Genomic DNA, 26646 nt, shown 5'->3' with positions numbered 1-26646 from the left:
TTACCACGCCACACAGAAACACCAGGAAAAGGGCCAGAAAAAGTATGTTGTATGCTCAGCACTACCCTGCCTCTTGAGATGGAGGGAACAGTACCTTTGTTCAACCTGCTGTTAATGAAGTTGTGCACCAAACATTCTTACTTCACAGCTGGTGGTAGAAAGCTCCCCTCATGCACCTCCTCCCCTTACCAGAGGGGTTGTGCTGGCCTCAGGTGCACTGCTGGTCAGCTCTCCAGGCAGCATTTGGGGGATGGTGTCCAAAAAGGAGACAGCGTACTTCTGTTCTTGTTTTGCTGTTCCACCAGCAGTGTTAATCATCTATTGCCGCTTGTGTTTCTTTCTGGAGCCAGGGAGTAATTTAGAGCGAAGATAAATCAGGATTCGTGGGGGAAAAAAAATCAATGCTTTTTTCACTTAACCCACCAAAGAAAGCTTCAGGTACTGAAATAATGCATCTTATTACTGAACCAGATGGGACAGTCCCTTCAGATATGCCTCTTCAAACCCTGTTGCACTCTTTCCTTGCTCCCACCTTCTCCTGTACTGCCACATATCCATCCTGTATAGAGAATTACAGAAATGTTCTTTTCAGCTCCTCACAGCTGCCATGGCTAACAGAAGACATTTGGGACAGGTGTCCATTCTCTCTGTTGCACTACTTTGCTTTACACCCTCCTCACCCCCCTGTTGTTCCAGGTGAGCTCAGTTATCAGTGGCCAAAATAACCTTCAGCTGTAGATCACCTACCGAGTGGCAGCTGTTCAAATGAGACCACACCTATGCCCCATTCTTAATTTGTAGGCTAAATCCAGCAAGAACTCAGATTGCATTACTCAGATAAACGTAAAAAATGTTTTCTAGGATATTTATGATGGGTTTCCTTAATGTCAGGATGCAGGAAGTAATTCCTAGTACCCTTGTTTTACAGCCCTCAAATCACATTTCCTGTAAGAAGGGTTAAGTTCAGCCTTGACAAGCGTAGTGCTGGCCTGAAGCCCCTCCTAGCTTTGGCTCCACTTTGTATGTATATTTTCACCACTACAAACATTTTTTACTTCATATGGGCCTCAGCAAATCTTTATCCTTTAGATACTCATACCCTACAGCTGTAGACACAATGAAATATAGTGATGAGTAGATTATATAATGTAAAACTAAATGTCTGATTAGAATTTGATGAGGAAGTGTGAAATAAAACACATTAAAAAGCATAAGAAGGTGGAACAAGAAATCAGTCTCCCATTAAATTCATTGGTTACTTTTTGCCTGACCCTGAATGTTAAAAGCATCAGTTACACACATAATGTACTCCTTCAGAGTCTGCTTCTGTGTTCAAAGCCAGCGTGCAGTACAGAAAATGAATTAGTCCAGCCATCACTCAGCAATGAGCAAGGCCCTGTAGGTCTCCCTAGGATGGCTTTAAGAAGTGCTCCACCGATGGAGGTCAGAGGGAAAATGCATTATATGCAGTTCAGTAGGAGGAAGTGAACCAGCTTATTTCACTTCAGGCAAGCTCAGTTGGTGCAGAAGATATGAAGCTCAACTTGGGAAAAGCCACGGATATGTTCAGGATGGAAAGTGAACACATGTTGCTGTGAGATTTGTCTTAATGGATGTGACCAGAGGATGTAAGGGTGGTACAACAAAATGCATCCTTTGTAATTCAGTGTAAGCACATCTTAAGAAACAGAGGTAGAAAAGTGCTCTGAAAAGATCAGCGATGCATCTAACTTCAGCAAAGCCTCCTTCTGGTGTGTCTGAAGATGCTGCAGTGGCTTGTTTATGTTGGCGTATGTTCTAAATCATTCGCACTTTGTTTTGAGAGCCAAACATGTGGCCCACATTATTTTGGGTTGCAAACCACAGGCACCCATAAATGCTCAAAAGAAGCGAAATGGGCAGAGAACAATGAGTTCTTTAATGGATCTAGACACCCCTCCTCTTAAATCCAAGACTTCAAAGTCAGTTTCAGCTGTCCTGGATTGTCCCTTGCTTGTAAAGAGCCTGCAAGTAAATTGTTAATTCAGAAACCCCGAGGTAAGATCAATAATAGATGAAGTTTGGTTTTAAACCTTGTTCCAGTACTAGCTCAGCTCTAGAGTGCTGGTAAATTAGGTGTTACTTTCTACCAACGTTTATCTTCTTTTTGTGTGATCTCTGTCAACTGACAAGCAAAATGATAATTAAAAAATCCTCTTATCAGTTAATTTCTTCATTTTGCTCTAACTTGCTCTGTTCCCCTTTGTACAATAGCTGCAATATAATGTTGTTTCAGTAGAGCAACGCTTTGCAAATTTGGCTCAAGGAGACACTGAGCAAACAGCTTTTCAGAGAGCTGTCAGAAGGGGCAGTTTGGTTTCTGTGCAAGCAATACTCACATTCCAAACTGCAGTAGAGAAAAGCTGGTGGGTTTGTATGCATTTTTATTATCAGTTCCAGATTAGGAATCTGATGCTAATTTCTTCTTAAAGCCTGTGTTTGCAGTAGAATTTATATTCTACAACAAAAAAGGATTGTGACGTTTTTCTCTCACAAGCTCTTTTTTTTTTTTTCCTGGCTTTACTCCAAGGACCTTTTCTGCTTGTTTGTTACATTCTCAAGATGAAGCCCCCGGTGGTTACAGCAGTGCTGGTAGTACTGGTGCAGGTTTCTCATGGTTTCCCTGCCTTGTACCATCGAGGCTGGTGGAGGCTCTTAAGGGAAGGAGATGATTGCGGAAAATGTGAGCTGGCACTTTGCTCTGAGCCTAAAGACTGTCCAGCCGGGACTGTACTGGACCGTTGTGGCTGCTGTCCTGAATGTGGAAACGTGGAAGGTCAGATCTGTGACTTGGACCAGGGTAATCATTTTTATGGGCAATGCGGGGACAACCTCGAGTGCAGGTTGGATGCTGATGAAGCCAGGTTTGGGGAAGTTCCTGAACCCCAGTGTGTGTGCAAGTCTCAAGAGAGCATCTGCGGACCCGAAGGGAAAACCTATGAGAACATCTGTCAATTCAACAAGGCTTATGCAACTAAGAGAAATATCAGCATGAAACATAAAGGACCCTGTGAATCAGGTAACCTGTTCGGAGTCGCTTTCAAACTAAAAACACTCATTCTGATTTTTAGATATGTTACTAGATGCTCTAGCCTTAACTTCATTGAGGAAATGCTACGTTTTTGTTCTAATTATCATTATTTTGTTGCAGTACTATTTTGTGGAAAATGTGGGTCAGGAGCTAATACTTGTAAGTTATAAGCCTCGGTATAGTTATTAACCCAGTGGATTTTATATCACATGGCAACCAGTAAGACACAAACAGACTAAATCTGCTTTTAAAGAGCAGAGAATATTTTTTACAAAAATTGTGTGTGTAGTTGGGAGTAGATGAACAGTTGAAAAGTCTGGGAGTACTGGACAAGTAATTATTATTACATGAAGACTGATCTGATATTAAAGTGGTGATTGCAAAGCAGACCTTACTCATGTCCACGTGTGTACGCTCATGCATGTATGTATCTATCTGTATGGATATCTAGTAATTAATGAAGTAGAGGAAAAAGAAGATAGGGCTTAATTAATAGGTCTATTATTTTAACAAAAATGTCCACAATAATCTAATTAAGGAATCATCATAAAAGCTAGGTTCCCATGAAATGGAAATCCATATATCAGAACACAAACAAACAATCAATTTCCCTAAAGACACTTACAGAGCATGAATATTTCCCAGCGATGATTGCTAGTGGAAGGATTCTTAGCCGGGTTGTAGGGGGGAATGCTGTCTGCTGCTCATATGCTGTTCTCATTCTTCACGTTATTACAGGTCGTTACTCATGGGCACCTTTCACCTAAGGCAGATAAATACAAAATGAAAAGGAGAAAGTGAACAGTTTAGTGGTTGGTTTCGTGGTGTTTTTGTTTTAATGAGAAATGTTTTTTCTTCTAAAAAGAAAGTTCATGAAATATTTTCTCATATGAAATCAGTAGGTTTCTGAGTCACAAATGGGTCACAGTTGTGGGAATCCAAACTTGTGTCTCTGGCAATGGTCCATGTATGTGAGTAACTCAGGTCCATTTCACTCACTCCTTGCTAGCAGTCTGTTGCCTCCAATTCAGACCATATGCTGTGCTTTTGTATTGAATGAACACTGGACATTGAATACTTAAAAGGAAGAGTGATGAGCAGCTAAGACCAGACTTCTTTCCTCTTTTTCTAGTTGCAAAAGAAACACCCATTGAAGAACCCCCTATTTGCCATTAGGGCATTAAGCTGGGAAGTGAGGCTTGTCAGTAAAGAGACATTCAGAAAACTCACTGCACGCCAGCGCGTGGTGTGATTGAAAGCCTGTTTGCCCTTGGGTAGTTTCTCTTATTTGGCATGAAAATAGCACAAGTTGTTGCAAAGTAACCCTTTCAGGGAGATTTCAGTTGGAACTGCCATTCAAGTAGCAGCTGACGTTACCTTTGCAGCAGAGAAGGTTGCTGTTCTGGCACACAGACTTAAAGCAATGGTTTGCTCTAATTAATTAAACAGAGCTGGCAAAAAAGCAGTAATTTGGCCTTGGAGCCACCTCTGAGGTGCGTAACACTGCTCCTCAAGCAAGAGGAACGAGCTCAGCTCCTCTGCATGCAGGCATCACCCCCAGTGTTTTCCCACTGCTTCCCTTGGTCCCCAGAAAGGCTGGCCCCTCTCTCCAGGCACACAGAGGAATTTATTGGGATGCCTCAGTTTGCTGAATTGCACAGGGGCCTGGGGATAAGCTCACAGCCCTCACTGCTGTGCAGACTTCACTGAAGAGAAATGGGGGCCTGCCACCTTGGCTGGTGCAGAGAAGAGACGCAGCTGGTGCGTGAGCCCAGCTGCAGCAGCACGTTTGAGCCTGAGGTGGGTGCTGGGCTTGCTGGGGTCAGGGAGAAGCATCCCTCTTCTCAACTTCTCTGAGCAGCTGCTGACCACGTTTTGTAGGCTCTGTTTTAGACCCAGGAGACACAGAGGTGCTGCCATGGAGGCACGATGCCTTGGTCCCCCACAGGAGTCTGCCAGTGAGCCCCTCCTTCACGGCAGCTCCCTGAGGCCACAGTGGGCATGTGAGAGTGTGCTGTGATTCAGACTCTCTTTTTTCATGGCTGCAGCTGATGACAAAAGGCAACAGGGAGTCTGGCTCCAAGACCAGCAACCTCACCATGGCACTCGCTTTCCACTGACTTCAATTTGCATGAGAAACAAACACCAAACACTGTGGGGTTTTGGTACCAATCTATAAATATAACCTTCAGTCAACTCCAAGTACTTTGTTTTGCTATTTCTCCTTCAAAGCATCTGCTGTTTCCTATTGATGCCAAAAGGATTAATTGTATACAGCAACCAATGAATAAATAAATAACAATAAACTCCTTTCATCAGAAGAGCACAGCCTTTTATCTTTCGTCTATCGTCAGAAAAAAAGGGAAGAAAAAGGCCTAGCTCCCTAAAGTAACTCTGAAAAAAAGCCCTTCTCTTCCTAAATGTTAGTTTTGATCAGTTTATCTAATAATTTACCAAGGTTACTAAGTAGTGAGTATATACAGATTCTCCACACTTAGTCTATCCCCATTCAAAGCTTTACTGCTGATGATTTAATGAAGTAACAGAACTAGCAGCGCTGCTCTTTGAAATTAAATGTAATTATTCGAAGTTTAGATACAGTAAAACAACAACAACAAAACTGATCTGCCAGATTTCTTGTCATTTTCATTAAATTAGACATAGATTAGCAAAAATGAATGAGTTAAGAAACAAAAAATTGGTACTATATAATTATTTGTCCTGTAATGGTATTGGGTTAAAGTCAATTATGAAAAGTGAAGCAGAATTTTGATTTTTCCTGGCTTCTGGTTTATGTTTTCTGTAACACAGGAGGACAGTTCATGACCAGAATTTTAAAAGGCAAGGCACAACTACAGCACATTCACCTCCAGACACTGAGGCATCAGAATGCTGTCTATAATTATCAAGAAAAGATTATCTGCTTCAGGAATCAAAATGACTGGTTAATCGTTCCAGTAAAGACCTGTTTTTAAAGAGACAATTTTAAAAAACAAAACCAACCAACCAAACAAACAAAAACAAACAAACACACAGATATGCATGGGAGAATCTGGCTGAACACAAATTCTGAAATGTTCATGAATGAAGCTTGTACATTGCTGTTAAAATATTAAATCATGACTTCATTTTTCTGCATTGACATATAGCAAAATGGTGTTGTAAGATTTTTATTTTTTTTTTCTGGAGGTACTTCAAGTTTGAGTAGATAATGCAAGTATTCATTGTGTGTTTTCATTCAGAAAAGGCTGTTTAGTTTGATCAAAACTGTGGTCTTTCCTACTTGCTGCAGGTTTGATCTCAGGTGAAGCCAGTCCTTGTAAGCCCAGGTCCAGCAAAGCCTTAAGTACTTGTTTGGAGGTACTCAGCTGGGTGAGACCTGGGCCATATTTAGATGTTTCCATCTGACACAGTTAATGAAGAAATGGTTGTTTCTGGCATGGAAGTAGTATCTGTGCACAGTAAACAGTGCTAGTCAAATTTCTCGTATGTCTGTGAGGTAATTTGTAATTGAGATCCTCGTGTCCTGGAGGCTAAGGATGTGTTTATGTGGTGTCATGAAGGCAGAGCCCCCAGCCTCACGTGGCTGAGCCGTGCCCAAGGACAGGCACACAGGCAGGGCTCTGCTCTTGGCAATACCTCGGTCTTGTCAGTATCATCCCAGGACACTGGCGCTGAGGTACTAACCAGTCTACATCTGCCTGCCAGCAAGTTTGTGTGCTGCCTCTGTACAGAAACAATTTAAAGAACTAATGTGAGTCAATGTAACATTTGGCTTCCTTTCTCATGCCTGAAACTTAACTAAAGTGGACACATAATTAACAGCATTGTGGTTGCACTGAGTTTTAGTATTTCAAAATGTGTTCTGATGTCAGATCCTCTGATCATAGGCAAAAAAAAGTTCTCATCCAAGATACTCAGGCAATTCTGATCTGAACATGAGATTTTTGCAATGATAGAGGGGCTCTGAATGTTCCATTCTCATGAAAGAACAAGCATTTAAGGGCTAATAAATTTGAAAACCTTACTTTTGAAGAGTACCGACAGTGTTTAATGAGGAATTAATAAATGGGGAAATTAATATTTTCCTGTATAATTGCTTTTCAAGTAACTTTGATAGAATATATTTTATATTTTCTGCACAGTTATCAATTCGTAAAAATTGACACAGGTATATGAAACATTGCTTGAAAACCTGGGACAGTATGTTATGATTTCAGATGCTGAAGCATAAATACTGTACAGATTGATTCAAATATTTTGAGTCAAAATATATTAATTATTTACTAGAAGTTTCTATTTCTAAGTCTCTGGGATACGTACAAAAACAAAAGCAATAATTAAATAAAAGTCTAATGGCCCAGAAAACATGTTCATTTTTAAAAGCCAGCAGGGAAATAGAGAAAGAAAGCATACTTTATAAAGAAAACACTTCTCATTGATGACATGTAGATACAGAAAAGTCCGAAGAGATTTCCAAAACAGGAAAGCTGCATTAACAGTAAATATGTGTTTTTCCTCCCTCCTGCTAAATAAAATCATTTTCTGTTAAAACTGAGTATGCTCATACATGCTTATAGAGAGCTATGTATTTGAATAGTGTCTGAGTGCATCAGATGATAGTTTTTTTATTTAATGTCTGCAAATCCCTGATCTGGCTCCCTCTCGTGGTTAATGTCAGCTTTTTATTTGGGAAAAAGTGGAAGAGAATCATTCAGAGACAAAAAATAAATGGAGAAGGAGGTTGAAGTTAAAAGAATAACAGGAAACAAGTACATGGAAATTTGATAGTTATAATAAGCATAAAAACTTATAAAGTAACTGGATTACTACTGTTGCTTATGTCTCCTAACACAAGAACATCAGACGAAATTGATAGCAAGTGGGGCTAAATGTGAAACCTATTAATGCTGTTATTCTGTAACTTGCTGCGATGCGCTCCACAGGTTATGGCGAGAAACAAGACCTTAGCAAGCTGAAGGCAATGAGGTATCCAGAAGACAAGTTCTGATAAGCTAGCGATCTCAGCATTTCAGCTTTTAAGCTAGGCAAAACGTAACAGAAATGAAGTACTACTGCCCGTGATCAAGTTATTCTGTGACGGCCTGCTACACAACTTCTGGTACTTTCCTCTGAAGGTCTGGCTGCTAAAGCACTGGCTGCTAAAACGATGGGCCTCGGGTCTAGCCCATGATGACAGCACACGGGACGCAAGCTACACTTAAGTTCAGCTTAAGTCTCACAATCGTGTGCATAGAGAAAGGACAGGCAGGTACTTTGAAATTCGTGTCTTTAAAATACCTGTTCACCCTTAATGAGACACAGTTTTCTGAGCTTGAAAAGCTGCTTGGAATCATAATGTGCAAGATTGAAAACATGAAAATTAGTTTTATTGTGTGAAACAAGAATTTACGTTATATGCTTTTGTGTTTATGCTGTTCACTGTCTTCTAAACCAGTACTCTGTTGGGTCTCTGCAGCTCCTGTGATTTCTGTGCCACCCCAGGATGTCCAGAATTTCACAGGCAATGATGTCATTTTTGGCTGTGAGGTGTCAGCCTATCCTATGCCACACCTTGAATGGAAAAAAAAAGGGAATAAAATGTTTCTGCCGGGAGATGATGCCCATATCTCAGTACAGGTAAAACTTGCATTTACTGTAACTTATGATTTGGAATGAGGAGTAGGGGTGCTAAGTAGCGAATTTCTCCTACAGCATACAGTACGGTTGTAATAAACAGAAATCCTACAGGGGCCCTATGATTATGTAAAGAATTCTGACTTTGGTGAGTGCAGGGATCGTTGCTGTGGCAGTGCAAGCAGAAGGAATAACAGGAGGGGTACCATCCATCCATCTCCAGGGAAAGAAAAGATGCAAGATTCTCCTTACATATGAATCATTCTGGAAAAAATGAATTGATATAAAAATAGAAATGTTTAAGCTAATACCTAGAAGAAGGTGCATTGTGGGAAGGATGGCTGTTGGCAACTGTTTTTCTATTCTTGGTGCCGAAGCATAATTCTGGCAGATACCTCAACTTCTCCTCTGCAAGATGCTGTTTCTGGAGACCTGCCATTTGGGTTCAGTCCTTGATGTGTTCAAAAAGCAAACAAAGAAATGTGCTCATTTTATGGAGGATGCTGTGTTTTAATCTGAGGGGAACTAGCAGAATGGCATTAGATAGGGGTTTGAGCAAATGCAGAGATAGCCTGAAAGTTTGAGCTAAAATTAAATCAAAATGCTAATTTTTTAAATGGAAATAACATTCTGGGGAGAAGAGCTAACAAAGCCAGATGTACTGGCAGACTGCAGGAAGGCTGAGGGCTGTATCAGCATGCCTCCTCGAGTGGGCAAAAGAACACGAGCAGACTGTGTCCTGGGGAAGTGAATGGCAAATCTAGCTTTCTGGATACACAACTGAAAAGCTAAAAGATCCAATGGACATGGGACACAACCTGAAAAAAACATAGATAGAAAATGCACAGAAATACCTTATTATAGTGCTAAGTATCTAAATTATTTAGAAATGTATCCAGATCCATGCAAACAGAGCATGAATGTATGTGGAATTAGTGGACTTAAAAACAATGGTGCATGGAGCCCCATCCGAACACTGGTCGATTCAGAGCCTAAACTAAACCTTGTTAACTTGTCTCATTAGGTTAGAGTGAGCACGACAGCATCTCTACCAACATTTGTTACCTGTTTTGTATTTGTATTATTTGTTTGGAAAACAAAGCTCCCCCATTAAGAGGCTTTGGCACGAGCCAGTTGAAACTGATTGTCACAAACTGTGAAAACTCATGCTCTGTCTGTTCAAACTTGGATGCTGAGTGCCAGCTTGGTCAGGCCCCTTGGCTCAGGCTCAAACGCCACTCTCATCCTGAAGAAATTAATGAGCTCCAGGACAAGTGGCAGTGCTTTGAAGCAGCAGCAAGAAGTGGTGCCAGGACAAGAAGCGTGAGGACTGCTGGGAAACAGAAGCATCAAAAGGACCAGGAATTAGAGCCCTGTGAAGGGCACTGAAGTTTAAAGGGTTGAGCAGGGGAAGCATGAACTAAGAGTCACAGAGAAAACAGGAAATTAAAATATATGGCAGCAGAATCAAACTGAGAATCAAAGCATGATAGCAGTACATGGTAAACAAAAGCAAAGTTTGGAACAATGTTTAAATCTGGACCCAATTATTTTGAAAACTATTATCATGTCTCCTAGCTACTTCACTATTTCTTTCTCTTCTAAAAGGCAAGAGGTGGACCTCAGAAGTATGGTGTGACAGGCTGGCTGCAGATTCAAGGCCTCAAAAAATCAGATGAAGGCATCTACATCTGCCATACCAAAAATAAGTATGGTGCAACATATGCCTCTGCAAGATTGAAAGTCATTGATGGTATATTGTGTTTTGTTTTTTTTATTTGGATGTGAAGAATATAAAATGTTTAAGACTGACAAGCAGCCTGCAAAGTGTGTGGGTTTGTCAGAATGCAAATGCAAATTAAGGATATCAGAAATGACCTAGAGATTTCCATACTTTAACTTTTCTGTCTGCTTTTCTTTTCCTTCATCCTTTCAAAGAGATTCAGTTCTAGGTATTTTTAATTCAGAAGTGCCTGTGAATTCTGGAAGAGAAAAATACTGACATGTTAATATCATAATATTTTGCTTCAAATGATACCATCTTTGAGAAAAATAGTTGAAAATTATAGCCACAGATCTGAAACATATTATTCTATCTTCCTCCTAGAGAAGCCCTTTGATGTTACGAACTCTGTACCCAGAACAACTGCTGGATCTGAGGCAGTCTTCAAACTACGGCTGTTCTGTTTATCTGCTTATTTTTCCAAAAGTTAGGATGGCAACAGCCATTGTTCCTCACCAATAGCATTCAGAAAAATACAAGAAACAGCTTTACAGTTTTTGCATTGGGCTCAGTCCCACAGGCTAACATCTTTCTGATGCCAGTGAGAACTGGGTTTGCTGGTAAATGCGGGACACAGACGTTGTCTGTATTTGCCTCCCAAGTTAAGGCTTTTTCATTTGTCACTGACTCTGCCAGTGGTTTTCAAAGCTTTATCAGCTCTGCTCGTATTTTTGGGTCTGTAGGATTTGCAAATGATTGAAGGCATAGTTCTTAACAAGGACTCAGAAATATTGAGCTTGCTGTACTTATCTAAAACTGTACTCTCCTCTTCATTCCTATTTACAGCTAATTCAATCTGGATTCAATTATGTCTTGCTGTGCAGGTTCACCTTCCGCGTTTGCATTTACTGCTAGCAGAAGTGCAAGCTATGACCCTGACTATTGGGACTACTATGACCCTTCGGATGATGAGGATGAAGAAGAATATGAATCTGGGGACTATGAAAATTGAAACGACTCTGAATAATAATTTTTATACATATATTGTCCAATACTTTTCACACTGTTATATTTACTAGTATTCTCTGTGCTGGCAGTGGCTCCTCTGATAACACACACACTCACTCGTGTATCCCGCCTGCCTGGAGTTCAGCTTTGGCTGAAGTGTATCACGTTACTTACTAGAAATAAGAACAGTTGTAAGTTCATACATTTAAACTGTTAAATAAAACTCTCAAATGTGTACTTGTCTATTGAGCATCCTGAAAGGATCAAAATTTATATTATTTTTAAACGCCTATGATTCTACAATTTCTTTAAATCATTCTAATTTGTCTACCAAAAATATCATTAGTTAAACAGAATTTTCACTATGTATCAATTTTCTATTTTTTAATGTACTAAGAAATATCAAGAAGCTGTTCGCATGGCAACAAGCCTAGGTCTGAAAGTTAAAAAGAGTCTTTAATCTTCTTAGTTCTTATTTTCTCATAAGTTTCAGCAAGATTTTTCTTCTCATTTGAAGTTTTCCTTATTTAGTCTCACCATGGGTGAATTACTTATCTTCTGGGGGACTATTTTGTTTACTTTTAATAGAAACTTGAATCACAATCTTAAGCAAGTGAATGCTGTTTTATTTGCAATATCCAGAAAAGATTTCTTGTGCAGACGAGCACACCCTTTGACTTCTTTTTATAACAGTTCTTGAGCTACTCCTACTAGCATCAGCTCCCTCCCACTGGCCTAGGCAACAGTTTAAGATTTGGGATTGCTATTTATGTTCTGAAGAGGGGGGAATGACTGCAGTTTATGGAAGATGGCTGTTCCATAGCTCAGTGCATACCTCTCAAACACACAGCCAGTATTTGTCCTTTGTCTTGCTCTGCTTTGTCCTTGTCTGTTCTGAGACTTGCTCCGGTATCTGTACTTTGTCCAACTGAAGTGCTCAGCACTGCCACAGTTCTGGAAATGCCAGGCAGGAGAACAGGCTTTGTTTTCTTTCTGCAAACCACCAGAACACACAAAATTGTTCCAGTCACTTCAGATTGTTCCAGTCACTTCTTGATCAGCATGAGCCAGAAGAGCGACTCAAATGCAATTCAAAAACACAAGAATGCAGAATGTCAAGTGATCACCCTGAAAAATGTCTGTAATTGCTTTTGTTAGTTATATACATGACGGCTGGCTCTGCACTAATGGGTGATGGAAGACACCCAACTATGAATACCACTTCTGGAGGGCCTTTACACCTGGCGGTTCCCAGTGGCTGAGGACAGATGAATCGCAGTAAGTTACTGAAGTCTCTCATTAACAAGGAAGCAAAAGTTCAGGCATCTTAATTTTAAGCCTCAGTATTTGTAATCTTTATCCAATGCACAAAAATATGCAGTGGTTACCGTGTATTTTTTTAATGTATATACAGTGCCTCACAAACTTCTTCAAAAATTTTGCGTTGTTTTGTGCTTTTTTGCCATTAGGCATATTATTTTCCTGCAATTTGAATAAGAGACTATAAGAGACTATAGGCTGTGTTTGCCCTGAGGTGTTACTGATCTTTGTACAGGTAACAAACAAACATGGAACAGCTTATTTTGTTTTGGAGTTCCTGGAATATTGTCAACTCATGAATACAAACCACACCACTACATAACTGAAAAGATTAATAAGCTATAATTAGGCATATGAAATGACTACAGATTTAACCACTGATTTTGCTGCTTTGGGCTCTTCCTGGTCTTCTTAGTGTTATGTATAATAAGGTTTTTTGTTTGTTCGCTATCCGTTACTTTAAACATAAAATTGTCTGGAAGTAATCATCGTATTTTTAAGTGGGTGTTTTTTGTTATAACTATTTAACCTACAGTCGTACATTCAAGATCAATTGCAACACGTGTTGCAAAAGAATAAACTGGATTACTAAACCACTCACTAAATTGTGGCAATGTATATTGGCATAGACTTGAACATGGCACAGAAAATAATCTTGAAATCATTAGCCATAGAAATAAATCAGAATTTTTCAGGGCCTTCTGCAATTGCTAATGTAATGTGGAAAAAAAAAAAAAGCAGAAAGAAAACAATAGTTGAATGAGAATGTGTACTGAAACTGTATCAAATACTAGACTACAACTGTTTGGCCTGATGAACTGTCTATTTTAAAAAACAAACAAACAAAAAAACCTAACGTTTACAGAAAAAAAAAGGTTCTAAATTAAACACATTGGATTTGTCTATGTTTTTTCTTATGTATTTAATAATTTCTTGTCAATTATCAGCTATTCTTTTCAGTAAGAAAACTGCATGTTAGGGACAATCCCAATGTCATACAAAAAAAAAAAAAGAAGGAACAGTGATACCCAGAACATTTGCAAGTTCTGGTTTTGGGTGGGTAAGGAGGGGGGAATGTCTGGTTTTGTTTATATGCTTTAATCAAGTCACTTAAACATAAAAAGGATGGAGAAGATTCAGCCTTCTCTAAGCAGTGTGGCAAAAGAACGGATCTAATTGTGAATGCATTGCCTGTAGCAACAGCCCCATGCACATAATCCAAAGTAACAGCAAATTCAGGAAATGGGTGTTATTCCACCTAGCAGAAAATGAGACGCAGACTTGAGCTGGAAACCACAGGGGAGGGAAAGCTGCAGGGAGGTCTCAGAACTGTATCTCGTGAGGCACATTTAAAACATTCCAATTCAACTTCCATTGAATGAGCAAGATTTTTGTTTTTATCTTCCACAGAAGCAAGATTGAATATCATGACACAACCTCCTCCTCCTCAAGCATCTTCACCATGTCATTTCAACCTCCCAAGTAAAGATAAAGGAATTGTATAAAAACTCCTCAATAAATTACACTCCCTAACGCAGATTTGCCCTTTGTGCCAGGACTCCGACAGAGTATGAAGTATTTCCACAATCTGACATTCTTACTTGCTATGCTAAATCTCAGCAGTTTGTTAGGTATTAGTCTAGGAATCCGTTAATTCTTTAGCTAGACCACTTTATTTTTCCTTTAAACATAATAAGGGTATAGTTAACAAATTGGATACAGAAGCACAATTGCCTGCATCTGAGAGATTTAAATGATTAAATCGATGTTTAAACTACAGTATATGCTCATCTGTCAACACGGAACCAAGACCAAGGCTAGCAAGGAACGTGTGTGTGTTTCTGGCTAAGAGAAAACATGCTCGCTCTACACCAGCTGGAGACTGGCTTGGTGCTGCAGAAGTCACAGCTGCAGAAGCCACAAGCTCTCACTCATGCTTAGCTACCTGTGGTGTCCTTCGATTATGCACAGCTCTTCAACTGTGTAACTTATTAAATGCATTTCTTCATGTCTTTGCATAGCTTAGTGGCACAGGCTAGGTAATGGCCCACCACCTGGAGCAGCAGTCACAGCCATTGCTAGAACTGCAATTAATCACAGGGGCATGGTATTTAAAGGACTTCCTCGTACCTGTTTGACCAGAGTTGCTTCTGGCTCTCTGGACAGTTTAAAAATTGCATAGCATGTGAAAGTTTCCCACAACTACTGCATCATAATTTATGGCTGACTTTTCTCACCCTGTGTCACTGTTTCATTCCATATCCCTCAGTCCTGGGCATTCACACTTGGAAATATGCTCAGGATAAAGGCAAACATCCTCTGTTTAGATCTGCCCCTCTGCTTTCCTTTGAAATGCTTTCTGTTCTCTTACTTCTGTGTGAATCACCAGCCCTTTGTCTCTGATTCTCTAACATGCTTTTTGACCTTTCCTTTCCTACAGACTATGGCTAAGGATAAATAGTTCTATTTCTTCACAGGATAGAGGATGAAACATTGGGCTAAGGCATTGGACAGGACTGAAGATCAACTATTAGAGGACTGAGTAATCTCAGCCATTTGACTTTTGGAAATGCCATCCTCCAGCATCAGTTCTGGGAGTGTGAGAACAAGAAACTGTTTAAAACCATCTTCCATTTTGATTTTGCTTCATTCTCCAATAATTAATGGTAGTATTTTGTGCAGAAGCATATGATTCAGGAGTGATATCATCATTTGACTGTGATAGTTCATGCACAAAGAAACTTCTATTCCTGCCTCCATTAAATTGTCCTAGCTTTCTTGACCCAGCTAAGAATACATCAAATTATTTTTGGTCTAAAGCAGCTTCCATTTTCAAAGGAACTCTACCAGTTTGGCCCTCATCTATGGGGCTACCAGGCTTCATGACAGTTTTTGTCATGTGAGTGATGTAGCAGGAAGGAAAGCTATTATTAGCTACACAAACTGTTCAGGCCCCCTGCCTTCTGTCAACCACAATTAAAATGCTATGGACTACAAGTCACCGTGGAGTTTAGAGCAGGGGAGATTGAAGCAAAATTCTTCCAAACGATGTTAAATCATCAAAAAACAATGTGCCCAATAAGAATTTCAGATATTATTTTTTGCCTTATTCATAAAAGCTGCCAGTTAACTACAGCAACAGTCCTTGGATTTTCCGTGGCTAAGTTTTTAGCTTTCACTGCTCCTAACTTGCCCCAGCTTGTGTTGGTATCAGTTCCAGTGTTTGCACATTCAACCTTTTTTACTGCTTACCCTGACACTTTATTTGCTGTTACCTGAGCCTCCTTCCTCCATTTGCCACCGATACCAGCAGCATCTTATGATGCCAGAACACTTTGTTGAGTTTTACCCTGGGCTCTGTTTGGCGCTCCACACTGCGCAGGACCACTGCTCACCCTTAGCAGGACAGGGAATACACAAATGCATCCCTTTTTTTGGCTTTTATCATGTTTCTTCATTAGTGTCACAAACATGTTGCTCTGTGACTGCAGATGGCACAACGCTGTACATACATGCAGTCTGTAACAACCTCTGTAACCCAGGCCATACACTTCACCAACTTGCACTCCAGGACATGTACCTACCATGTCATCTTTTAGGAAAACAACCACTCTTAGTCCAGTGACAAGGAGTACACCATTCTCTGGTGTCAGTCCTTCTTACAGGCAATTGCCAGCATGGCTTATTTTGGTTCCAAATTTGTCCAGCTTTAGCTTATAGTGGTTCAAATCAATTACACCTTTTTCTCCCGAGATAAGTAGCTATCTGCATCAAAATACATTTTTGCTATGATGATACCTGTAGACATTGTTGAAGTCACTTCATGTCCTTCTGTTGGGTAATGTCAGTATTGGTCTTGTCTCATTTATGTGCAGTGTTTTCCTCACCAACTTTGAATTACTCCTTTAAAGAGAATTTCAGATAAAATGCTGTCTTTGCAGTGCTTTAACTTAAGAAGCAAAATATCTCTATTTATTTAAGAGTTCTTGACGTTGCAGATGTCACCTGTTACCTGAACCACTGGTTAGCACAAGTGGGATTCAACCCGACCTGAAAACTGAGGCAACTATATTCCACATAGTTCCATTTCTTCACATCTTCACAGGCACCTGTAGAGGGGGATTACCCCTCTTCAAGGGTACTCAAGCCATCTGTCTATTCAGCTGCATCTGTAACCATCTGTGCGGTCTCTTTTGCCTTCTGGATTTAAGCAGAGTTTTTTTCCCTCTCAGCACCCTCCTCGGGCTCAGCCTCCTGACCTCAGCCTTCCAGCACTTTCCGAAGTGGGATGGCGCAGCCCCCAGCCGTGGGTTCATACACCTCGACAGGCACCGACACGGCTGCACAACAGTGGCCAGGCCACTGCCTAGGTGCTCATGGTCCAAGACTCCTGGACTTATAAATTTATGAACCCAGCGCTACACTGACTCACACCCCTGTGAGCAGGGATATTCCTGCCCCTCCCGGGGGCTGTCACCCGCAGCTCCCGCATTCACCGAGCAAAGCTTTCCTTTCGCCGCCGTTATGACAAGAATTGCCAAAATGCGAGGGAGCTCTCCCTTAACCTTCCCCGCCCGAGGCAGCACACCGGCCTTAACTCCCTCCCAGCCGCACCTGAGCGCGGCACCTCCCCTCACCGCCGCCCTTCCCTGTCAGGACTGCGCCATTTCCCCGCCCGCCCGCCCGCCCGGACAAGATGGCGCCTCCCGCCCGAGGCGCCCACCTGCCCCCTGCCACCCCCCGGTCCCCGCGGGCCGGCGGCGCTCCCTCAGCCGCCCCCCGGCCGCCACCTCCCGGTCGCCACCTCCCGGCCGCCCGCTCCGCCCCCACGGCCGCTCCCCCCCGCTCCGCTCCGCCCCAACGGGCGGCCCCGGCGCGGCTCCGCTCTGCCCCCTACCCCCGGCCCCTCCCCGGCGCCGCTCGGGAAGATGGCGCTGCGCGGCCAGGTCGGTGCAGCCGGGACGGGGCACGGCGGGCAGCAGCGGGGCTCGGGGACGGGGCTCGGGGGGCTGCGGAGGGGCTCCCCGCTGGGCAGCGACGGGTGTCCGGGGAGCCGCGGAGGTGGGAGCGGGGTGGGCACGGTGGTGTCGGGCGGGCTGCGGGCGGGCAGCGCTGGCGGTGGCCGTGGTGGGAGTGGGGGCAGCGGCGGGGCGATGTCGGTGCCGGGGCTGTGCGGTGTGTCCGCAGCCCGTGCCCATCGGCTGCTCGCCCGGCGCCGTGTTGGCTTCACCTTGGGGCTGCCCCGCGGCCGTGTGAGCTGTCAGCGCCTGCCCGGGGGCGTTGGGGGGCTCCCCGCTCAACTTCTGCCCTGGGAGGCAGGGGCAGCCTCGCCCCGGCACTGCCCGAGGTGGGCAGCGGCTGGCAGCGGGGCAGTGATGGATCCAACAACAGAGGGAGAAGGGGGGAGGTGGGGGGAGGCGAGGGGCCTCGCAAGACTCTTGTTGAGCTTTCCTCCAGAGTCCCTCGTGGCTTCGCTAGGTTGGTAGCAGCAGGCTTTGGAGGATGAGGGAGGCCATCTTAAGCATTTCTTTAAATATTTGGGCATCAGACGTGCTGCATAAAAGAAGGAGAACGAAAATAGCGCCTGCCGCCACCTTCTACCTGCAGGGCTGCCTTTTTGACTGGCGTCTCGGCAGCTGGGCCCGTCCTGTTGCTCCTGCGTAGAGCTGGTGGAACTTTCTTAATAGAACGTTTTCAGTCAGAAAATGCTGATCAAAATCAAAGTGTTTGTGGGAATTTGTCAGTGTCAGCAGAACTTTAATCAGGAACCTACCTGGTTTGCTGCCAGTTTGCTTGGCTCCTTGGCTGCCTGCCCGGTGGGTTGCTGTGGAGCCGGGCCCCCAGCACTCCTGGCCCTTGGCTCCTTCACAGGCTGGGAGGAGAGCTGCCAGGGACTCCTGGGAGATGGGGACAGAAGTATCTGGGTAGTTTTATTTAGGTTATTCCAGAATTTTATGAAAGTGTGACGACCAGAAAAAAATTAATATCTTACTTTTCTCATTAGGATGTGAATCTCTTGCTTGGCAAATGTAACGCTTCCTTGCGATCAGAAGTGCCGCTGCCTGTGGCAGTCCGCTTCTGACGCACCTAAAGCCGTTGTCATTCAAGTGCTACCTGCTCTTCATTGGTGCTGTTGTGGTTTTCTTAGGAGTCATCTTTGGGCTGTTGATAAGGATTTGAGTAACAGAGGCTTCTGAAAGCATCAGGTTCATGTTCTGCGTCACAGTAAAAAAAAAAAGGGGGGGGGGACGATGTCAGTCTTCTGTTTTCTTGAAGAAAGTATGTTTGTATTTTATAGAGCTAGTGTAGGCTTCTTGACACTCTCTTGACTTTTCATTGGTTTCTCTTTTTTTTCTTATTGAAGTTGAATAATACCTCTGTTGCTTTGCTGAAATTCTGTCATAGAGAAGATTGTTTTACTTGCTGGATTTCAGGTTGTCTTTGTTGGTGTCGGTGTCAGAATCAAGGAGAATCAGTCTGTCTCCTCGGTCTCACGCAAAGCCTAACCCAGAGGACAAGCCCCTTGGCAGTCAGAGGGTTATGAGCAGTTTCTGGCCATACCTCCAGCCTACCCATGAGGGACATTCTTTTGAGACCAGAGGTATCCAGATAGAGCATTTCAGAGGTCTGAAGATCATCAGTTTCAATTTCCAACAAGCCAACTTTTCTTTGAAAATTGTCTAGTTTTTGTTCAGGGATGCTTTAAAAAAAACGTTGTCCTTTGGATCAAGTGTGACACTTCACATTTTTAACATGTCAACAAGACATTAATTCTTACATTTGGCCTAAATTTCAGTGTAACCTTAATATACTAAAAGGGTGCATTAAAGCATATTGTTGTGGTTTAACCCGGCCGGCAGCTAAGCACCACACAGCCGTTCGCTCACCCTCCCCCCTCCCTCTCTGGGACAGGGGCTAGAAATGGAAAGTGAAGCCCATGAGTTTAGATAAAGACAGTTTAATAAGACAGGAAAATAATAATAATAACAATAATAATAATAATAATAATACAATGATGATAATAGTACTACTACTAATAATATGTACAAACAAGTGATGCACAATGCAATTGCTCACCACCCGCTGACCAATGCCCAGCCTAACCCCGAGCAGTCCGGCCCCCCTCCCCCAGCTAGCCACCCCTATCTATTGTTCAGCATGACCCCAGATGGGATGGAATACCCCTTTGGCTAGTCTGGGTCACCTGTCCTGGGTCTGTCCCCTCCCAGCTCTTGCTGCACCCCCAGCCTGCCTGCTTGCAGGACAGAGTGAGAAGCTGAAACATCCTTGGCTTGGTGCAAGCACTGCTCTGCAACAATTAAACCATCAGCGTGTTATCAGCACTCTTCTCATCCTAAGCCAAAACATAGCATTGTACCTGCTACTAGGAAGCAAATTAACTCTGTCCTGACTGAAACCAGGATACACATATGTTCCTGAAATCCACTTTTAGTTATTCTTGTGGAAATTTTTGCTTAGTGGGCTTATAAATAGTTGGACTATTTTAACATAAGTTATTATGCTGATGGTTTCATCCTCGATGGTTGGGCTTACGTCCTAGTTTTCTACTGTGCTTTTCCTGAACTTCTTGCTAAGTTACCTTTGTCCAGATCCGAAAATCAAATTTCAGATCAAATATGGAGGGTCTCTAACCTTTCCTTGTAATGATACAAGAATCTGAATCATGCTTCTCAAGTTGTGTTGGGATTGTTCCATTTCAGAAAGATGCATTGTAATTTATGCCTGAAAACTGTCTTTGTTAGATGTTCTTATTCCCACGTTATACCCCCATAATGTGTTTTTGTGTTGTATTACATTTTCCTTAATGTGAATGCTTGCATTTTATGAGCCTTAGGTTTCACTTTAATTCAAAATTCAGAAAAAGCTCAACAAAACCAAGGAATCTATACATGCAAAAAACAAAAAGAAGAAAAATAGAAAAAATGACCCTTTTATGTTAAGAAACATGTTTCTAAGGAATGGCATGCTTGGGTTAACAGAACTGAATGTGTTTTGGTTGCCAAAGACACTATTATGGTCTCGGATTTTTAAAAGGCATTTGAGCTATGATAGAGGTGATGCTAGATTGTGCTAAACCAGATCTTGTATTTCAAGTACAAAATATCTTTTCAGAAGGGCTGGTAAACAGGACTTGGGCTCAAACTTTAAATGAGGCTGGTCAAATACTGCATTAGGCTTATTGGTGTTCTTGTTTCCCCACCTCTTTCTAGGCCGTGCTCAAGTCATGAAGTATTCACTAGCCACCTTCGAATGACAGGGCCAGTTCTTGATGAGGGTTCCACGGGCTTTGGAGAGCTGATGGATGCTCAAGTTTCTGTTTGTGTAGCAGTTTCCAAAACATGACCAAAGGGTTCATCTCTCTTGTGAAACTGTCGCTAGTAGATGTAAACTGTATTCTTGACAGTGAAGATGCTTTTTGCTTTTTTTTTTTTCCTTTACTGAAATGCACTTTTCAACTTTGAAGCGGAGAGGAATTTTATCTCCTCTGTTGGTACTATTGCTTCTGAATTGTCTTGTCTTTCACTGATACTTGCATCCACAGATAAAGACTGCTAATTTTTTCTAGGTGTAGTACTTTGATGAGCAGTTAAAGCTTTTAAAATTAAGTTTACCAGTTTTCCAAACAGCGTAACTCAAACTGTTCACTAGTCTCTATCTTCTCTTCTTTTTTTTTTTTTTTTTGGAAAAGATATAGATTTCCCATATGAAGACTAAGAATAACAGGTAGATTGAACCATAATATAAAACACTTTGATAGCTGAGAGAATAAGATATGCAAGCTTCATTTTCAGAGTTCTTTTTATTTTATTGTCACAGAAAACCTCTTCTCTTTTAGTAATTAAAATGCGAGTCACCTGGAAAGTTTAGCACAGGTAACAGTTCATATTACTGGTATGTAGCTAGTTTTATAAGCATTCAGAGGAATCTTTTGTGGTTGAATAATCTCCATAGAAATTTCAATTGTGTTCTTTTCTAACAGAGTCTGGCAGAACTAGAAGTACTATGTAACCACCTATATGAAGGAACAGATCTAGCACAGCGAATGCAAGCAGAGAAGGTACTCTTGGAGCTAATTAATAGCCCAGAATGTCTTAGCCAGTGCCAACTTCTATTAGAACAAGGAACAGTAAGTATCTGAAATACGTGTTATCCATAAATGTAATTGGAAGCTCACGTAGGTTTCCCAGTGATGGGCTGTTACTGTGTCAGTACAATAACATCAAAATAATTTTCCTTTTTTTTATACATACTCTGTTCTGTAATTTTTTCTAGCAAATTTTGCGTTTCAAGGCAGTCTTTGTAAGACTGACAACATGTTGCATTAGAGATGACATGGACAAAGGGGAAGAGCATCCTAGCTTTCAGTTTCAGTGCTTTCAGAAGGTTGTAGTCAGGGGGTGTGTTACCTCTACAGCTGTGTTGGGACACAGTCTGAAATAACCTGGTATTTGAACATCACCTGCTCCTGTTTCCAGCTATCAGTTGCAATGGAAAAAAAAATTGTATAAAACACCCCACACCTTTAAACTGTTTACCTGTTGTCTGCTGATTTAAACCATTCTCTTCTCATTACGCAATTCCATTTTTGGTGTTTAATTTCATGATTAAGACTAGATAAAGTGATGAGGGAGTTGTTCCTGATTTGATAGTCCAAGGTGACCCCAGTGTAGTTCTCATCGTTTTTCAAATCATTCAAAGACAGCTTTTAAGATGCTCTAGATGTTTGGGAGATAGCGGTAATACCTGGGAAGAACTTGCCAAATCCATTAGGCTCTAGCACATACTTAAGTAGTTTATTCAGCTCTAACATAAGTTAATTGTTAAAAAAAAAAAAATGTTACACCTACAGTATTCATTATAGAAAAGTATTTAAATATTTACATTTATTGGGGTGTATTATGCCTGATCCTGTAATTAATTTGTACAGTAAAAATTGTTTCTGAGGAATCCGTTTTGTGTCAGTTGTTGAGCTCTGGATTAATTGCTTGACTGATGGTCCTGTGAACTGGGCAGCTGAACAAGAGCAGTGAAGCTGTGCCTACTTTCTCAAGTCCATGGTGTGGCAGCTGCTGTGCCTTGTCTGGTTTCTTGTGAAGCACTCCACTACACCTCGATTCCTGGCCTGGATGCTGGAGACCATCATATGAGAAATTCTGTAGTGCCCAACATCTACTCATTTTAGAAACAGTCTTCATGTACCTCTCATTTCTTCTTTTCATGTGGTGTGTAGACAACTTAAGCACTTCCTTAAGAAAGTGTGTAAGGCATTTCAGGACTCTCACAATTTCAGGTACTGAATTACTACATATAAACGAAAAAACCTGTTCTGTGGTACATTTGAAGTCAGGCTGAACAGACTCTAAATGATAAAAAAAAAAAAAAAAAGTCATAGCTTTATTCAACAGAATCATTTAGAATTATTTCAACAAAAATTACGATTTCCTGGAGTTGTCTGGTGTTTTGAACTATTAGCAGTATATATAGTCTTAAGGCTTTTAATGGAACAAAGAGACCTTTCTATTGTGGTTTAGAAATCCTCAAATACTAAAGGTGTTGTACATTTATTTTAAAAAGAAAAAAAGAGGAAACAAATATCTTTCATGCAGGACTGGACCAAACATCTCGTGGTTCTAAACTATTAAGTAGTATAAAAGCACAGGTTTCAAAACTAAAAGAACTCCACATATAATAAAAGAACTTTTAGATGAATAGTTACCATCAAAAGGGGTAACGTTTTTAGGACTCCACCTCTGGTACTGGTTCAGTTGTGTTTTATGATTATTTATAATTAAGCAAAATAATACTAAAATACATCTTACATAAACTTTTGGTATACCTAAATGTAACCAAAACGTGATAACCACTGATATGACATTGTCTCTGCCTTTAATTATCGTACATTTAAATAATATATTTTGATGTTTTTTGTAGACATCATATGCTCAGCTTCTAGCAGCAACATGCCTGTCTAAGCTTGTAAGCAGGGCATCTCCATTACCCGTTGAACAAAGGATTGACATCCGTAAGTACAGTTTGTGGTTAAAATTTCCTTACATTAGTTGTATCTTATACTTCATATTACCACTGAAACCATCCAGTGGCTAATCTGTTTTTTTTTCCTCTAGGTCTCTACATTTACCAAACTTGTTATTCATTAGGGAGTTGTTGTGAGAGTGTGAACATAAAGGTCATTACGTGTTCTTTAATCACTTCTCTGCAAGTAATGAACATATAACATTTCTGAGTTTCAAAATTTAAATAAATAAATACATTGGCTCAGATAATTTCACATTTTAACAAAAGTTCATTTTTGAGGACATACTTTGTCTTTATCCCACAACATGATTAAGAGATTTAGTTCATATTTGCAAAGGATAAAAGTTGCAGATACTGCTAGTACACCTGCCAGTCTCTTACATGTACCATTCCTCATGATCAGCTCTTGAGATTTGCATTAACATTTGTGAAGTGTTAACATTTGTAAAAAGCATGCCAGGGCAAGTTCTTACATGCAGGATTGAGATGCTACAGAATTTTCTGTACATCTAAGGATCTACGTTAATTTTCATAACCTAAAAAAGCAAGCAAGTATGTGTTGGGTTGAATAGTGAAAGGCTTTACACGAGGAACATACGAGTTGTTACAGATATTTAGAAAGTCTCCACTGTACTATCAATTCTGTGGATAGTAGTACTCTGAAATGCATGTCAGAGAATCCACTTCTGAGACAAGTTCTTTCGGTGTTCTTTTAGGTAAAAATCAGCTTTAATCAACTTCAATTACATAAATTTTAACAGCTTTTGGAACAGGTTATTCTGCTAGTTAGAGAGGAATTTCTGTAGCTGAAATGTATATTGCTCAGGGAAATTCTCTAGGCTGAAGTGAGAACATTCAGTAGGGTCTCTTGTCTGAGAAGACTTCTGTGTACCTTGAGCTGGTTGTGAGAGCTACGGTTACATACTGAATAAATCAGTGCCACATGTATAAGATCAAAATGAAAAAATTACATTTTATTTTACCTTCCATCATTCCTTGAATTCACTGACTATTGTCATGTGTGTCCTAGGATAGTGATCATGTATGTAATGTGTTTGTGTTACTAGATGGTTAGCTGTATTGAATATAACATAACCTAGTTATTGTATTAAACATAAGAATGTACCTTTTTTCAAATTCATGCCTTAGTTTTCTATTAGAACTATATCATTTTTATTTTATTTTTTTATTTAACAGAAGACTAATGTTACTGATTTAAAAATGCTTCTTTACAGGAAATTACATTCTGAACTATGTAGCTTCTCAACCCAAACTGGCTCCTTTTGTCATGCAAGCTCTTGTTCAAGTCATTGCTAAAATTACAAAATTAGGATGGTTTGAGGTACTGAAAGATCAACTTATCTTCAGAGATATTACTGCTGATGTAAAAAAATTTTTGCAGGTAGGAAACAATTGTTCACTTACGTGTTTTTATGTTTAGAACTCTTCATTTTTTCATTGGCATATTTTGTCATTAGGTTGTTTTTACTCTTGAGTGGAAAAGATGTGAAGAGAATTACTTAAAACAGAAGATTGTTCTACGATGAAGATCAAGACTGGTGTTCATGCTTGTGTATTGATGCCATTCACTATTCATAGTCCTGTTGAATTTTTGTTGATTTTCTTTTTCCAAAACACTTCTTCACACTGTGAATATAAACATCAATCCCTATTATCAAGCCATGCTATTTAATGCCTTCATTTTTCTTTTCAACTGTTGTGGAGATATTTCTGATAAGCTATCAGCTCCAGCTAATTAGAAGACCTGATTAGAAGCAGTGTTACTGCACCATCTGAAGAATAAGAATGTCAGATGTTTTAAACATTAATCTCAATTGTGCCAAACTGTTTAGTTCTAGAACTAATTTAAATGTTTGGTCAAAAAGATAGATTTTTAACATTTTTAGAGCATTTTTTATTGTGATTTTTGTTACTGTTCTGCATAAGCAGTGGGAATTGACTAGCGCTTCAATTTTTATCAAAAATCACTGGCAATCCCTGTGTCTGAGGCTACTGAGGAAAGCTTGTGTAAAGATGGAATTGCAGTATGCAAAACTGCAGGACAGTGTATGTTTGTTACGTGGTTGATCAAAGAATCACAGAATCATCTAGGTTGGAAGAGACCTCCAAGATCACCTAGTCCAACCTCTGACCTACCACTAACCAGTCCTCCACTAAACCATATCCCTAAGCTTTTTTTGTAACCATTTTGGCATTTGTATTTAGCCTATCACAAAAATTATCCATTCTAGAAAGTGATATGGGCAATCTGGGGAGGAAAGATAACTAATTTTCCCTCTCCAGTAATTGAATGAAGCAGGAATGTTCTTGTGTTACATTTCTTTCCACATTATTTCCTGTTTCCCCCTCTGCTCATCATTAGAGCAAAGAAGATGAGTTACAGGATAGAGAGGTGATCTTTATACATAGTATTTGAGAATTGGAAAGAACAGGGTGCAATCATTCATTCACTGTTCACTAGGCAAACTTACATGTCAAATCTAGAGTAAGTACAATCAGACATGGTAGCTACTGATATATATAATAGACAGCATCTTCTGTGAAGTAAGTTCAGGGAAAGTGATCATATGGTTTATTAGTCCGACAATTAATTTTATGTTTAATATTTATATAAATGTTCCCTAAAAAATGCTGGGAGTTAGCTAATCTGCATTGAAAGTTATTTCTGATGTCTATGTAGACATTAAGCCTAATACTTATCTTAAGAAAAAAAGTATCAGAAAATGTAAAGTATTTGGAGATTTACTTCCAAAGTGATCCATTATTTGCGTATGTCTTGGTGATCCTGGCAACTCTGCAAGAAAATAAG

At 40.7% G+C, this 26646-nt stretch overlaps 2 protein-coding genes and 1 long non-coding RNA gene across 10 annotated transcripts in view; 2 read left to right on the top strand and 1 right to left on the bottom strand.

Annotated features, from left to right (window-relative positions):
• LOC137864069 (uncharacterized) overlaps positions 1-13975 on the bottom strand; it is a 34280-nt gene extending 20305 nt beyond the window's left edge. The window contains exons 1-2 of the long non-coding RNA XR_011101294.1: positions 12274-13975; positions 3696-3833 (exon numbers count right to left, since the gene is read on the bottom strand). This is a non-coding gene — a long non-coding RNA (uncharacterized lncRNA). The remainder of the gene's footprint in view (positions 1-3695; positions 3834-12273) is intronic.
• On the top strand, positions 2319-11671 carry LOC137864068 (kazal-type serine protease inhibitor domain-containing protein 1-like). Its single transcript, XM_068697843.1, has 4 exons — positions 2319-3058; positions 8550-8710; positions 10316-10460; positions 11315-11671. The coding sequence occupies exons 1-4, from the start codon at positions 2602-2604 to the stop codon at positions 11440-11442; spliced, it is 891 nt and encodes a 296-aa protein (XP_068553944.1). The 5' UTR covers positions 2319-2601; the 3' UTR covers positions 11443-11671.
• A 3590-nt stretch (positions 13976-17565) lies between the features above and the next one.
• Positions 17566-26646, top strand: part of RANBP17 (RAN binding protein 17) — a 159957-nt gene continuing 150876 nt past the window's right edge. For 7 of the 8 annotated variants that reach the window (XM_068697834.1, XM_068697835.1, XM_068697837.1 and 4 more), the window contains exons 1-4: positions 17567-17704; positions 21760-21906; positions 23712-23802; positions 25052-25218. In XM_068697834.1, coding sequence (XP_068553935.1) covers positions 17687-17704; positions 21760-21906; positions 23712-23802; positions 25052-25218 — 423 coding nt within the window. In that variant the 5' untranslated portion in view covers positions 17567-17686. Of the gene's footprint in view, positions 17705-21759; positions 21907-23711; positions 23803-25051; positions 25219-26646 lie in introns of all 8 variants that reach the window. The other variant, XR_011101293.1, reaches the window with a different exon arrangement.

The sequence above is a fragment of the Anas acuta genome, chromosome 14 (genome assembly GCF_963932015.1).
Source record: "Anas acuta chromosome 14, bAnaAcu1.1, whole genome shotgun sequence".
In the NCBI taxonomy this organism is placed as follows: Eukaryota; Metazoa; Chordata; class Aves; order Anseriformes; family Anatidae; genus Anas; species Anas acuta.
The sequence above is the reverse complement of the archived record's forward strand: the minus strand, read 5'-3'. Positions and strand labels throughout refer to the sequence as shown.

Coding starts and splice junctions, on each gene's coding strand:
- LOC137864068 (XM_068697843.1), top strand. CDS start 2,602: ATGAAGCCCCCGGTGGTTACAGCAGTGCTGGTAGTACTGGTGCAGGTT. Junction 3,059..8,549: donor TAAAGGACCCTGTGAATCAG/GTAACCTGTTCG, acceptor GGGTCTCTGCAG/CTCCTGTGATTTCTGTGCCA. Junction 8,711..10,315: donor ATGCCCATATCTCAGTACAG/GTAAAACTTGCA, acceptor CTCTTCTAAAAG/GCAAGAGGTGGACCTCAGAA.